Below are 13,636 nucleotides of genomic sequence, written 5' to 3'. Positions count from 1 at the left end.
GCAGGGGAGGGACCCAGACGTTCCTCTTCCAGCCGCAGACATCAAGGCAGCATCCGTGTTTAATGTCAGAACAGCAGAACGCAGCATTCACAGCCTCCACCCTGAGGGGCACCGGTGCCCCCGGCCCTCCTGCACACGCACGGTGTCCCCGGCCCGGCCCAGCCCGCTCCGGCTCCACCGCGGCCCCGGGGAGCTGCTTCCCCCGGCCCGAGCCCGCGGGCCTGAGCGTCCAGCCCGGCTGCGGCCGGCCCCTGGCCAGCCATGGCCATCTCGGCCCCGTCACTGCCGCCGCCACAGGTAGGTCTGGATGGAGTTGGCCGGAGCCACGGCCGAGATGAGGCCAACGGTGTCCGCCAGCCCCAAGGCGATGTCCTGTGGGGATCTGTGGGGAGAGCAGGGCGGTCAGACAGGGCCCAGGGGGACGGGGTCCCACACAGGAGGGCTGGGCTGCATCACCCACCGGTTCAGAAGCACCACGACCACAGCCCCGTCGGGGCGCAGGAAAGCCGCGTACTCCAGCGCTGTTTTCTTGGACTCCCTGGAGGCGACGAGCCCCACGCGCTGGGAGCCCTCGGGGATGAATTTGCTGAACAGACAAATGAGCAGCAACCTCAGGGTGGGAGTCAGACCCCAGGAGAGCTCCTCTCAAGCCAAATTTGCCTTGTGCCTCTCAGGAGCTGCTGCTGGAGCACGTTGTGGGCTCCAACCCACCTGAAGTGCCCCATGTGGTAGAACATGGGCTGCTTGTAGAAGATGCCTTCGCTGCTGTCCACAATGATGGGGCTGTCCACGTAGTTCTTGACCCAGTTGGGGCCCCCCTCCAGATCCAGGGCCAGATTCCAGTCAGTCCAGCCGGCCACAAAGTGGTTCAGATTCTGCAACACGACAGCTCAGATGCCTGCCCAACACCAGCAACCCTCCCCAGGGCCCAGCGCACAGGGAGACAGAGGGGCCTCACCATCAGGATGCTGTGGCTGTACTGGTTTCCCCGCTCCCAGCAGCCCAGGATCACATCCCGCTCCCAGAAATGGGCACCAATGCACGCCTCCGTGGCCAGGATAAAGTAGTCAGGGAAGAGCTCATGAGTGGGCAACACTGTGTCCTGTATGGGACCGATGAAGTCCAGGTACCAGTGGATGCCGATGCCGTGGACGTAGCGAGCTGCCCCCTCATCCTCCAGGACCTGGCAGGGAGAAGAGTCAGTCCCACAGGGCAGAGCCAGAGGCCCAGCACCCAACAGGGTGTCCCACAGGCACAGGCTCTGCCTCAGGTCACCGTGATGGCACATCCATGCCCACACTCACCACTCTGGCCCAGTGAGGGAGGTGGAGCCGGTTGTCGTCCAGGATGATGAGCTGGACGTGGCGGTGGGAGCTGTTGGCCAGCGCCGGGCCCAGGTCCCGAGCGATGAAGTCCCGCTGCTGCTCGGCTGTGAAGCCCAGGCACTGGAAGGGGTAATTGTTGATCAGCCCGGCCGTGGGCTCGTTCTCTGCTGTCACTGCCCAGAATGTCACGTTGTGCTTGGCGTATTCATCCAGGAACCTGATGTGGGGGGAAGGGGTGAGGAGTCCCCAGTGCCACCACTGAGAGTCCCCCAGGTATCGCCCCAGCCCCAGCCGCTCCTCACCGTACAAAGTAGTTGGCCCAGGTCTTGTGGTACCTGTCCCCTGCCTGCCCCTTCAGTGTCCCCTTCCCCACATAGGACTCGCTGGTCTTCAGCCAGGTGGGGGAGGTCCAGGGGCTGGCATACAGTGACAGCGGCCGCTTGCTCATGGCCGAGACTCGGTGAAGGAGAGGGATCTGCAGGAGGAGGTGGAGGGGCTGACTCAGCTCAGCCCCTGTGACCCTCCAGCCCACCCTGCTCCCTCCCACCGCTCGCCTTCAGCTTCGTGTCCTCGTCTCGCAGGCTGAAGTGGGTGAGCTCGTAGTCGTAGGGGACATCGTCGTAGGTGTAGGCGTGGAGGGAGAAGTCGCAGCTGGCCATGGGCAGGCGGATGAGGTTGTACTCCAGCCCTGCCAGGCACAGTGGGACATGAGGTGTCCAAGACATGCCAGCACCCACAGTCCCTGTCACCATCCCACCTGTCTCCCTGACACCCTACCCTCCTCAGAGAAGTACGAGCGCAGCAGGTGATCCTGTGCTCTTTCTGGCAGGGATAAGATGTTGATGGCAGCCGCATCCGTGATGGAACCACCAAAACCCTTCACCCTCTGGAACCGCTGCGTCGTGTCCAGGGTGAGGACGACATCTGCAGGGAGGGGAGCCCAGCATGACGGTGGGTTGCAGCAGGGTCCATCCCATCCCTGCCACCCGTGGCAGTACCTGGGGCGCAGAGTCTGCGCTGGAACCTCCCCTCGCTCCGCTCCAGCCGCTTGCCGGCCTTGCTGCTCTCATACTTGACGTAGGAGCCGGGGTCCGGCAGGGCCAGGGGGTCCAGAGTGTCACAGTACGTGGCATTGCAGACGCAGACCATGGCATCACGCCCAAAGTACTTGGGACTGCAGGGCCGGGCGCCTGGGGGGCACGGGAGGGCACTGGGGGCAGCCTCAGGGAGGTGTCCCCGCCAGCTCTCCCGCCTGCCCCGGGGGTGATGCCACTGCCCCGTGCTCCACAACCCGGCATCCCCCGAGCAGCGAGCTCTCCGCTGCCCCCGACCCGCAGGCAACTCCCGGGAATCCCGACCACGGACTCCCAAGGGATTCCCTCCCCTCCCATTCCGGTCCATCGGGCGTCCCAGGATGCCCGGGGACCGCGGTGCCCTCCATCCCCGCGCAGCCCCGGGTCCCCCGCTCACCTGCGGCCCGGTGCCCGGCCAGCAGCACCAGCAGCAGCCGCCAGCACAGGGCGGCCCCCATGGCCCCGCCGCTCCCGGTGCGCTCCCGGCAGCACCGGCTCCGCCGCCGGCCTCGCCTTTAAGGGCGCCCGGACAGCCCGTCCCGCCCACACCCGGTGCAGGAGCGGCACCGACTCTGGGCGGGCCTGGCCCCGAACCTTCCCCCGCGCCGGTTCCGGGACCGCCAACCGGGGGAACCACGCGGCTGCGGGGTCGCTTCCCCCCGCCGCCCCGAGAGGCGCAGGCCCGGTCCCGGTCCCGGTCCCCGCTGCCTCCCCACGCCCCAACGGCACCGGCCGCTCCGGCCCGCGGAGCCGCCACCGGGAAACCGGGAGCCGGCACCCCGTGACCGATCAGCTGACCGCCCGCCCCGCCCCGCTCCGCCCCGTGACACCGGCCCCGTGGGCGGCGGCGACCACCTTTATTCGGTCTCTAGCGAGGGGCAGTGGCCGCGGGACCGGCCCCGCAGCGCGGCCCGGGCGCAGCCGGGCGGGGAGGAACGGGCACGGCCAGCGCGGGGCACCGGCACCGACGCCGGGACCGGACGGGGCGGAGGGGCTGGAGAGGAGACAGGCATAGCCAGCTCGGGGGACAGGGCAAGGGACAGGCACGGCAGTTCCGGGCACGCTGGCACAGGACAGGGGACCGAGGATCAAGCCAGCATAGCCAGCCAAAAGAACAAGGCAGAAGGCAGGCACGGCCAGTGGAGGGGACAGGGCAGGGGACAGGCACGGCTGGCACAAGGGACCGGGGATCAAGCCAGCACAGCCAGCCAAAGGGACAGGGCAAAGGGCAGCATGGCCAGGGCAGGGGACACGCATGACTGCCCCGGGGCACAGGCACAGCCGGCACAGGGGACAGACACGGCCATGCCAGGGCACAGGCACAGCTGGCACAGAGGACAGGGTATGGCCAGTGTGTGGGTCAGGCACAGCCAGAACATGGGACAGGGCAGGGGACAGGCGTGGCCATCCCAGGGAATAGGCACAGCTGGCACAAGGGACAGGGCAAGGGACAGGCGTGTCCAGAACAAGGGATAGGGCGAGGAACAGGCATAACCATCCCAGACAGGCAGGGGACAGGCACTGCCATCCCCAGCAGACACCCCAGGGGTCCCTCACCCCAGCCCCGCTTGGGGAAGGGGCCCAGCTGAGCCCCCGGGGCAGCAGCGCAGGGCCCAGCCCCACCAGGGCAGCAGCAATGTCCGAGCAATGTCCAGGGCTGAGCCCAGAGCCCTCTCCACACCGGAGCACGGCAGGGTCCTGCAGCTGAGGCTGTGTCCTCAGAGCGCACTCTCCTTGCAGGCCCCGCTGAGGCTCCGGGGGCGGCTGCGCTCCAGCCGCCGCGTGGACAGGAGCCGGCGCAGGGACGAGGTGGAGCTCAGGTCCCCGCAGCTCTGCAGGTGGATTCCTTCATGGGGCCGCTCTGCCCCCGGCCAGGCGCTCCAGGGAACCTGCAACCCACAGGGATAGGCTGCAGCCACAGGGATGGCAGCCCTGCCCAGGGCACCCTCCCGCACTCAGCCCCCCGTGCTCAACCCTCCACGCTCCAGTGCAGCCACAGGTGGCACACGGGGCAGGAGGGCAGAGGTGCCAGGGATGGCAGAGGCGTGCATCATGCGCCCACGCTGGCATTTGGGACAGGCTCGTTCCCGTCAAGGCCTCCCGGGCTGCGCAAGGACTCCGGCATCCGTAAAGCTGAGTCGCCGGGATGTCCCAGCATCTACCTCTGGGTGCAGTGACTCAGGGGCAAAGCCAAAGCCATTGCAACAGGCATGATTTTCCCACCCGTGGCTCCAGTGGGGATCAAGGAAAAGGAGCTGCCCCCCAGGAAGGGCTGGGCAAGGACAGTGTTTCAGGAAGAACGCTCTGCCTGCAGCCAGGGTGCCAACACAATGGGGGTGTGGCAGGGGAAAGGAAACCATGGAAAGGCCAGGGTGGAGGTGCTGATGGGGACAGAAGGGAGAGCGTGGATAGAAGTTCTGTGGGGAGGAGGAGTTGCCCATCCCCTGTGGCTTCCAGAACCCACCTGTTTGTGCCCGTGGAAGCTGTGCCCAGACACATCCATGCCAGCTGCCAGGCTGCGCTTGGGTCTCTGCAGGAACCTGGCCACCAGCCCCCGGGTGCCCCGGTAGCCCTTGAGGTCCCCCAGGGAGCGGGTGGTTGTCTTTGACAGCTGCTGTGGCACCTTCTTGCAGGGTGGCAGCTTGTTCTTCCCCACCGAGCCAGCCCGGAGCAGCGGCGGGGAGTCACAGTGGGAACGGCGGAGCAGGCAGGCCTCAGAGCACAGCCCTGCAGAGTGAGTGGTGTCAGACAGGACACTGTTCTGATAGACACGGGACACTGCTCTGACAGACACGGGACACTGCTGTGACAGACACGGGACACTGCTGTGACAGACACGGGACACTGCTCTGACATAGGACACTGCTCTGACAGATACGGGACACTGCTGTGACAGACCTGGGACACTGCTCTGACAGACATAGGACACGTCTCTGATGGACCTGTTCTCATCATCAGACCCAGGACACTGCTCTGACAGACCTGGGACACTGCTCTGACATAGGACACTGCTCTGACAGATACGGGACACTGCTCGGACAGACATGGGACACTGTTCTGACAGACATGGGACACTGCTCTGATGGACCTGTTCTCATCATGAGACCCAGGACACTGCTCTGACAGACATGGGACACTGCTCTGATGGCCCTGTCCTCATCATCAGACCCAGGACACTGCTCTGACAGACATGGGACACTGCTCTGATGGATCCATCCCCACCATCAGACCTAGGACACTGCTTCAGCACACCCAGGCCACTGCTCTGATGGACCTGTCCCCACTGTCAGACCCTAGGACGGTGCTCCCAGCAGATCTACCCTCACAGGCCTGGGGTGCTGCTGTCTCCCATCCCCAGTCAGCAGGAGCAGTCCCACCTCTGGTCCCCATTGTCCCAGCCCAAGCAGGGTGAGCTCAATCCCCAGAGGGCTACAGACCCTCCCCATGCCCCCTTGCTATCCCAGTAGATCACAGTGCCCTGACCTGTATCAGCGGAGGAGTCGGATACGGTGTCCTCCAGTGCTTTGGTATAAAGTACTTCTCTGAAATCTGCTGGGAGCAGAGAGAACCCTCAGGCCTCAGCAGCTGTGCAGACCCCAGGCAGCCCAACCCTCCGGCCCCCCAGGCCAGCAGACCTCCCCTGCTCCCCCCATTCCTTCCCAGACTGGCTCTAATCCCATCTGGCCACAGAAAAACATCCAAACCCTGCGGCACATCCCGGCTGCACCGCACAGACCCTGCCACGCGCCCACCCCGTCCCGCCGGTCGCTGTCACCTACCGGCACGGCCGGCCATGGGGACACCGGGGTCACTGTGTGACCTCAGGAGCGGGCGTGGGGCCAGCCCCGGGGCCGGGGACGAGGGGCAGGAGGTCTCGCTGTTGCGCCGGGGGCGGCCGGGGCCGGTGTCCGTGGGGCGGCCACCCCCGCGCCCCTGCAGCGAGGAGCCCTTGTCCTTGAGCCGCACCTCGGGGAAGCAGGGCCCGGCGCAGCGCCCCGGCCCCGCCAGCCGGTTGCAGCTGTGCGTGACGGCTCCCCGCACCAAGATGCCGTCGTGGCCGGGCTCGGCGGTGGAGCAGGAATAGGATCGCTCGCCCCGCACGCGGGGCTGGGGAGTCTCCTCGAAGGGGCCCTGCAAGGCCAGCGTGGGGCTGCGCGCGTGGTGGCTGCACCGCACGCAGTCCACGCTCAGGCAGTAATCGGCGCGGCTGCGCTGGATGGAGCGGAACAGGACGAAATCCACGGAGCGCATGGAGCCCTGCAGCTCCAGCAGGCACGAGTCCTCCGAGGGGCTGCTGTCCCCGGGGATGTCCATGATCTCGGACATGATCAGGGACCCGCTGTCCATGGATACTGCAAGGAGCAGACGGGCACCGCTGAAGAGATGGACCTGCTATGGCCCCGCTCCCGTCTCCTGTGCCCGGGGGAGCGCTCACCTTCTCCGCTGAGCACGATGGAGGGGACGCGGTCACAGTCGCAGGTGCAGGCGTGGGAGCCCTCTGTCAGCTGCGAGTCGAACAGGGTGGCCTGTGGGACAGCACACTCAGGGCTCAGCTGAGCAGGAACCCACCCTGCCCTGCCCTGCCCTGCCCTGCCCACGGCCCCCACCTGGCTGTCTCCCCGCAGCCCCATCACAGTCTCGTACGATGGGGGGAAGTCGGTTGGGTAGAGGGGCACGGGGCTGTCCATGGAGCCGTTGTAGGTGATGCTGCAGAGGCAAGAGCAGAAAAGCCACATTGGGTGGGACAAGCCCAAGCTGGGGGCACACGGGTCCCCTGCCCTACCAGCCTTGCTCGCAGCTGGTACCTCTGTGCATCCGTCTCAGAGCTGCAGGTGTACTCCGGTGGGTAGTAGGGGGGCGGTGGCACCGGGGGAACAAATTCCTCGAAGTCCATCATGCTCTGCAGAAAGGTGTCGGGTGGGGATGTGCATTCCAATGTCACAGAGCTCGAGCGTTGTGGGACCAGCTACAGGGAGAGGGGAGAGCTGAGACCTCCTGCCCGCAGATCCAGAAAGGGATGTGCATCCTGGGCTTTAACTGCACCCGGCTGGGGCCAGGTCCTGCCCTGGCACCCAGGGACCAGCACAGCCTGGGAACACTGCTCCCCAGCCCTGTCTGCTCCTGGGGCCAGAGCTGGGACTCACCACATGGACGATGTCAAGGGAGAAGATTTGGATGCAGCACACGACAGCAGAGAGTGTGCAGATGATGGTGGAGAAGATGGTCAAGCCGCAGACACTGAAGAGGAGATCCTGGGGAGCAGTGGGGTGAGCTGCAGAGCCTGCAGAGCGTGGCCGGGTGTGCGGCCGCTTCCCAGGGAGCCCTCGCATCCCCCTGCTCCTCCACCTTGAGTGCCACACGGATGCTCCGGCAGTTGGGGTTGGGGAACATGGTCAGCATCTCGCTCTGCTGGCTGCAGGAGGCGGGTGGGGGCTCTGAGCGGGCCTGGCAGCAGACACACGTGTCCCTCTCCTGGGGATGAGAAACACCGTGAGGAAGCTCTGGATGCGGTGCTATCCCCTGAGAGCCACCAGCACATCCCCCACCAGACGCCAGCTCTGCAGCTCCCCCTGTCCCCAGAGCCCCACAGCCAGGGACGAGCCGTGCTCGGAGGTCCGGGCGTCGCTGGGGCTGCCCCTGCCCAGCCTCACCCTCTCGCAGGCCTCCAGGGTCTTCACCAGCTGCGCGTTCTGGCACGACAGGATGGAGCCGGCGAGGCTCAGCATGACGCCCAGCACCGACAGCAGCGTGAAGAAGGCGATCTGCAGTGGGAGGAGAGGGGCTGCCGGCTGCACAGGGCCGCGGAGCAGGGAGCCGGCACACGCTGCTGCGCAGCCGAGGGCACGAGCGGGGGCTGCTCGGCCTCCCCATCCTGGGCTCCCCCGCCTGTGGAAGGGTGTCCCCCCCAACACCTACCACCAGGGTGAGCGGCCGCTTCCAGGAGATGATGCCGACGAGCCCGGACAGTGCCAGCTGCAGATTCCCAAGCCCCGGGGTGAGCACAGGGAGAAGGCGCTGTTAGGCAGCGGGGCCCCGAGCAGCCCCTGCCCACAGGCAGAGCCCCCCAGTTCCCGCAGGCCTGGAGCCAGCCCGGGAGCAGCGGGGCTGTAGGAGCAGCCCTGGCGCCACAAGACGAGAGAAACTGCTGATTCAGGGCCTGGGGACTGCGGGCTGCTCTGGCTGGACAGCAAACCCAGGCCAGGATCCGTGCTGCAGGGTCACCATGGGGGACCCCAGGTGCTGCCCTCACCCCGATAGGCAGCAGACAGAGCAGAGCCCCCGTCACCACCCTGTCATCACTGCCGTGCTCCCACACCCCTCCCTGCCCTTGGCTGCATATCCCGGGCACTTCCCTGCACCGCTCGGGGGTCCCCATCCCTCACAGTCACCCTGGGGGAGCCCTTGGGATTTTCCCACAATGCACCGCGGCAGCCACGGCCCGAGGGTGGGGGGAGCAGCGGGGCTGCCCTCCCCAGGGACCGGCGGCAAGCTCGGCCCCCGAGGAGCAGTGCAGCCCCCTCCCCGCGCCGCCCCGGCCCCGCACTCACCGAGAAGCCGGCCCAGGACGGGCAGGACTGACGGATTTTGGTGGAGGGAGTGATGGTGGCCGCCACCAGGCTGAAGGTGACGATGAGGACGCCCAGGATGGCTTGCACGAGACCCAGGACCAGCAGGGCCTGCAGCCAGGTGCGCTGGAGGCGGAGATGGGTGAGGCTGCGGGAGCTGCGGCCGGTCAGCGAGCGGCTGGAGTCGGTGGGGGAGGGCATGGCCGCGGCGGGCGGCGGCTCGGGACCGGCCCCGGAGCCCCGGGGCAGCCGGCGGCACCGCGCCAGGACCGCGGGGAGCGGGAGCAGCCGCTCTGCGGGAACGGGCCGGGCTCCACCTTTCGGCCTGCCGGAGGATGCTGACGGTGGCTCTTCACTGCCCCGGGCGGGGGGGCTCGGGCAGCGCCCACGGCCACGCGGAGCCAGGGCCGCCAGAAGCTCCGCGGAGAACAGAACCGGCCTCGCCCGTCCCTGCGCACCCGGGCTGGGGCCGGCCTAGAGCCGCCGGCCGGAGACGGAGCGCGGCCCCGGGACCGCCGCCTCGTCCCTGGCCGTCGGTGGAGCGCCGGGCTCCCGCCGGGAGATCATCCCGCCCCGCGGGGTCCGAGAGCCGCCGCCCGGGACGCGGCCCCCGGGGCAGCGCCAGCAGGCGGGAGCCGCGGTCCGGACCGGAGCATCCTCCGCGGGCGGTGGGCGCAGAGCCGGGTCCCGCTACCGGGCCGGTACCGCCAGGGGCGGGCGGCTACCGGCGGTCGGTCCGCCCCGCGCCCCACAGCCCCGGCGCCGCTCGGGGAAGCCGGGTCGGCCGAAGGCTGCGGGCGAGCATCGCCGCCGCCGCGCCCTCCGGGATGCCCGGGGCCGCGGCTGGAGGCGGGCGGCGAAGCGCCGGGAGCTGCGGGGAAGGTCCCACACGCCGGCGGCTCCTTGGCCGCGCCCGCCCCGGGGCCGCCCCTGTGCGGCACGACGGGAGCTGTAGTCCACCCACACCACCCCCGGGAGCTGCGACACCGCTACCGACACCGCTACCGGCCCCGCCGCTCCCCCCAGCCCTGGTCGGCGCACGGAGATGGCGAAAGAACAGAGTGAACCTTCATTTATTCCTTAAATAAACCGGGAGGCGGTCGGGGAACAGCACACGGGGAGCAGCGGAGGAGGCGGGGACCCCCAGAGGAGCCCACGCCGCAGCAGGACGGGGAGGGCACCGGCCCCCACAGCTGAAGGCACAAAGCCTCTCGCCAGCCCCGGAGCTGCAGGGACAAACCGGGAGCATCCGAGAGGAGATGGACTGAAGCAGAATGCATGAAACCTGTCCTGGGGATCCCCAGGGACACCGGGACAGGGGACAGAGCGCAGGTAAGGGGGGACACGGGGCTGCACGCAGGAATTCGCCCCCCCCGAGGAGGGTGAAGGCCCCGGCTGAAGGGTCCTGGGGGGAGCAAGGGGTCACAGTCCTTGAAGCGGGTGGGGAGGGGGACTGGAGGAGCTGTTCACCCCTCCCTGGAGGCGAGGGGGAGCCATGTGAACACCAGGGCTGCTCCTCAGCACCCAGCCTGGCTTTGGGGTCCACATGGGCTAAAGGCAGGATCCCCACAGGCAGCAGCTGCCTGAGCTCTGCCTGTCCCTGCCCTGCTCTCCTCATCCCTGGTCCTGGAGAGAGGATGGGAAAAGGGACAGGACAAAAGGACAACACACCCTGGGGAAAGCATCAGCCCCATCCTCATCCCACTGGAGCAAGCCCCAGGACGGGGAGGGGGATGACGTTCTTGGCAGAGCATGGGGGTCCCTGGGCACACAGGGGACCCTCCACACCCCAGGGCGCACAAGTGTCATCACCAGGTGGGGAAACAGGAGAGCACAAGGCAAGTGACCATTCCAGTCCCTGGAAGCAGCATTCCAGCCATCTGGAGGAGGCTCCTGCCCCCAACAGCTGGTGCTGGAAGGGAGGGTGATGGCAAGCTCAGGGCTCGGCCGCAGCACTTCCCACCCTGCTCCCCCCAGTCTGCTGAGGGGAGGGGACCAGCACAAACCAGAACAGCCTCTGTCCGTGAGGAAAGGGGGTTAAGAGCAGCAGACGATTCAGGCACCAGCACTTCCAAGCTGGGATGAGGCAGCCTCTGACAGCTGATGCAGACGCACAGGGATCCAGTGAAAGTGCAACTCGGATTTCCTCTTCCTCGGGAAGAGCCCGCGTGCGCCAGGGAGGCAGGGCCGGGCACGGCTACGGCGCGCGGAAGGCGTTGGTGGCCGCGCCCGCAGCGGCGTTGGCTGCGGCCGTGCGCACGGCCTGGTTGGAGAAGACCCCGGCCGCAAACTCCTCCTGAGCCTTCTGGAAGCTGGCGCCCGTCCGGCGGTACAGAGAGTGGATCTGGAGGGCAGGAGCGGGCTGGGGTCAGGGCTGGGGCTCCAGGGCCCTCATAAACGGAGGTTTACAGCCCAAACCTCCCCCAAAGGGAGCCAAAGGCTTTGATCCTAACCCACCTTTTTCAGCATAATGATCCCCAGCACAGCCACTGCCGTGAAGGACAAGGACACCAGGATCATCATCACAGCCACGGCTGTGTTAGTCCGCAGTGCTATCAGGCTCAGGATCCAGCCACTGCAAAACAAGGGGCTGTTGTCCCCAGGTTCCCTCTCCCCCACCCACCTCTTGCCTTTCCAGGGTCAGCACACGGCGCACCTGAATCCCCAGTTTGGGATGCCAATGGCCTGCAGCACGTACATCACGTTCTGGGCAAAGAAGACGAAGAAGAAGACAAAGAAGTTGAAGGAACTGTCACTCCTGGGAGGAAGAGATGGGCGAGGTTAGGCCACAGAAGAAAGCTCTCAAACCTTCCTTAAAGCAGGAGACACGGGGGGAACAGGGAGCTCGGGGTGGAACCACCACATCCCGCAGAGCCCCCAGGAGCTGGATGCACACACGGTGCAGGGACACACCTGAAAGCTTTGTACATGGGCCGATACCAGCAGACGAAGGAACAGGGCGTGTAGAGCAGAGCCCAGAGGATGGAGAGGCCAAACCCAGAACCAGACGAGGGGTCCACGCAGAACCAGGCGAGCGAGGACAGGAAGTTCAGGAAGAGAGCAATGGTGCTGGCTGAGGGAGAGGACAGTGCTCAGGAGCCAGAGCCAGGCTCCCCCAACCCCCACAACCACCTGTTCTTCCCAATTTCCCCAGAGCAGCAGCACATTCATCCTTCCACCTCCTCCCAGGCTCTGCCCCGAGGTTCCTGTGGAGACTCACCCATCCAGAGGTAGTACATGGTCGTGACTGTCTTCTGGAAGTCAGCAGGGATCTCCACGGGGATGTCCTGGTAGAAGCAGGGCTTCACCGGGCAGAAGGACGGCAGCGGGGGCCAGTTGTTGAGCCTCGCTGTGGACAGAACCGGGTGAGGAGGAGCGAGGATGGGTCCCTCCCCAGTCCCTCCCCAGCCCCGCAGCCACTCACTCTGGGAACCGCCGAGGGCCGCGTTCTGCAGCTCCCGCTCCCGCCGGTCCAGCTCCTCCGCTTTCCGGTTCAGCTCCTCCTGCCGCTTCAGCAGCTCCGCCGTGGCGGCGGCGGCCGAGGCCTGCGGAGGGGGGGGACACAAACTCTGGGCTCCTGCCGGTGCCCGTGTCCCCCCGGCCCGCCCGGCCCGGCGGTGCCTCCCCCCGTACCTGCGAGCCGTAGGAGCCGTAGTTGCGGGGCTCGGTGGGACTCGCCTTCCGCGGGGGCTGCGCGGCCGCCGGTACCGGGGGCGGCGGCGCTACCGAAGGGGTCTGGAACGGCGGCGGTGGCTGCAGGGGAAGAGGAGAGAGGTGAGACTACGCCGGCAGCGGGGAGGGCTCCGGTGCCCGGGAAGAAGCTCCGGTGCACGGGCAGGCCCCGGTCTCCGGGCAGGCCCCGCCGCTCACCGCGTCGCTCTCGAAGGGGTTGTAGCCATCCAGCACAGCGCCGGACCGGGCCTGCAGCGCCGTGGGGTCCTGGAAGGGGTTGTCCGGGAGCACCGCGGGGCCGCCGCGTTGGGCCATGGCCGGACCGGGACCGGGAGCGCGCTGGACCCGCGGGATCCGCGCCGCCGCCGCCGCCGTCAGGCCCCGCCCCTCCCCGCCGCTGATTGGTCCAGCTGCGCCTGACGTCATCGGGGAGACCCCGCTGCAGGGGGCCGCTGCGCACGCGCCGGGGCCGCGCCGGGTGGGGCGCGCACGTGACGCGGCCACGTGTCCCGGGGGTCACGTGCGGCGCATCCATTCCCCCCCCCCCCCCCCCCCCCCCAATTCCCGTCCGGGTTCCCCCGACAGCGGCGGCCGGGACGGGGCTCCACCGACCCCCGGTTCCGGGGCTCCACCGTCCCCCGGTTCCGGTGCTCCACCGACCCCCGGTTCCGGGGCTCCGGGCCTCCGGTTCCGTGGCTCCTCCTGCGTGTTCCCCCGAGAGGCTCCCTGCTCTTACCGGGCGGCCCGGTGCCGTTCGCCCGGCCCCAGGCGTTATCCCGGGGGCCACTCCAGCAGCTGTCACCGAGCCGGCCCGACAGCCATCGAGGGACTCGCGGCACGACGAGCACTTGGGGAATTTCTCTTGTGTCTCCTGGACCAGTTATTTATAGGAATCTCCAAATCCATCCAGTCCAGCTGCCCGTGGACTGCACAGTGACCCTCTCCCGAACAGGGATTCCTCAGCATCCCGGGAGCAGGACACGCACCCTGCCCCCTCCCA

The 13,636-nt window shown here is 67.6% G+C and overlaps 3 protein-coding genes across 4 annotated transcripts; all 3 read right to left on the bottom strand.

Moving 5' to 3' along the window:
- Positions 1-48: 48 nt before the first annotated feature.
- Positions 49-3,131, bottom strand: LOC131590319 (lysosomal acid glucosylceramidase-like). Its single transcript, XM_058860277.1, has 10 exons — positions 2,796-3,131; positions 2,324-2,515; positions 2,103-2,249; positions 1,880-2,013; positions 1,628-1,800; positions 1,305-1,542; positions 959-1,183; positions 712-875; positions 461-586; positions 49-382 (listed from the first exon to the last, which is right to left on the bottom strand). The coding sequence occupies exons 1-10, from the start codon at positions 2,854-2,856 to the stop codon at positions 280-282; spliced, it is 1,563 nt and encodes a 520-aa protein (XP_058716260.1). The 5' UTR covers positions 2,857-3,131; the 3' UTR covers positions 49-279.
- Positions 3,132-4,111: 980 nt separating this feature from the next.
- On the bottom strand, positions 4,112-9,325 carry ENTREP3 (endosomal transmembrane epsin interactor 3). 2 transcript variants are annotated; one of them, XM_058860267.1, is made up of 12 exons: positions 8,947-9,325; positions 8,315-8,371; positions 8,050-8,160; positions 7,745-7,870; positions 7,543-7,650; positions 7,204-7,364; positions 7,006-7,105; positions 6,834-6,924; positions 6,178-6,750; positions 5,882-5,950; positions 4,863-5,125; positions 4,112-4,287 (listed from the first exon to the last, which is right to left on the bottom strand). In XM_058860267.1, the coding sequence occupies exons 1-12, from the start codon at positions 9,163-9,165 to the stop codon at positions 4,117-4,119; spliced, it is 2,049 nt and encodes a 682-aa protein (XP_058716250.1). In that variant the 5' UTR covers positions 9,166-9,325; the 3' UTR covers positions 4,112-4,116. The 2 variants fall into 2 exon arrangements, with proteins under 2 accessions (XP_058716250.1, XP_058716251.1); XM_058860268.1 differs by having other exon boundaries at positions 5,882-5,947.
- Positions 9,326-10,023: 698 nt separating this feature from the next.
- SCAMP3 (secretory carrier membrane protein 3) lies at positions 10,024-13,090 on the bottom strand. Its single transcript, XM_058860274.1, has 8 exons — positions 12,835-13,090; positions 12,598-12,717; positions 12,389-12,509; positions 12,185-12,313; positions 11,878-12,037; positions 11,621-11,722; positions 11,422-11,539; positions 10,024-11,308 (listed from the first exon to the last, which is right to left on the bottom strand). The coding sequence occupies exons 1-8, from the start codon at positions 13,060-13,062 to the stop codon at positions 11,162-11,164; spliced, it is 1,125 nt and encodes a 374-aa protein (XP_058716257.1). The 5' UTR covers positions 13,063-13,090; the 3' UTR covers positions 10,024-11,161.
- Positions 13,091-13,636: the final 546 nt, after the last annotated feature.

This window comes from Poecile atricapillus, chromosome 33 (genome assembly GCF_030490865.1).
Source record: "Poecile atricapillus isolate bPoeAtr1 chromosome 33, bPoeAtr1.hap1, whole genome shotgun sequence".
Taxonomy (NCBI): domain Eukaryota; kingdom Metazoa; phylum Chordata; class Aves; order Passeriformes; family Paridae; genus Poecile; species Poecile atricapillus.
Note: the sequence above shows the minus strand (reverse complement) of the source record. Positions and strands in the feature narration are given on the sequence as shown.

Coding starts and splice junctions, on each gene's coding strand:
- LOC131590319 (XM_058860277.1), bottom strand. CDS start 2,856: ATGGGGGCCGCCCTGTGCTGGCGGCTGCTGCTGGTGCTGCTGGCCGGG. Junction 1,801..1,879: donor ACGAGGACACGAAGCTGAAG/GCGAGCGGTGGG, acceptor CTCCTCCTGCAG/ATCCCTCTCCTTCACCGAGT. Junction 1,184..1,304: donor TCCCTCACTGGGCCAGAGTG/GTGAGTGTGGGC, acceptor TCTCCCTGCCAG/GTCCTGGAGGATGAGGGGGC.
- ENTREP3 (XM_058860267.1), bottom strand. CDS start 9,165: ATGCCCTCCCCCACCGACTCCAGCCGCTCGCTGACCGGCCGCAGCTCC. Junction 8,372..8,946: donor CGTCCTGGGCCGGCTTCTCG/GTGAGTGCGGGG, acceptor GGGAATCTGCAG/CTGGCACTGTCCGGGCTCGT. Junction 6,925..7,005: donor GGCTGCGGGGAGACAGCCAG/GTGGGGGCCGTG, acceptor GCTGTCCCACAG/GCCACCCTGTTCGACTCGCA.
- SCAMP3 (XM_058860274.1), bottom strand. CDS start 13,062: ATGACGTCAGGCGCAGCTGGACCAATCAGCGGCGGGGAGGGGCGGGGC. Junction 12,038..12,184: donor CATGTACTACCTCTGGATGG/GTGAGTCTCCAC, acceptor CCTCTCCCTCAG/CCAGCACCATTGCTCTCTTC. Junction 11,723..11,877: donor CCCATGTACAAAGCTTTCAG/GTGTGTCCCTGC, acceptor TCTTCCTCCCAG/GAGTGACAGTTCCTTCAACT.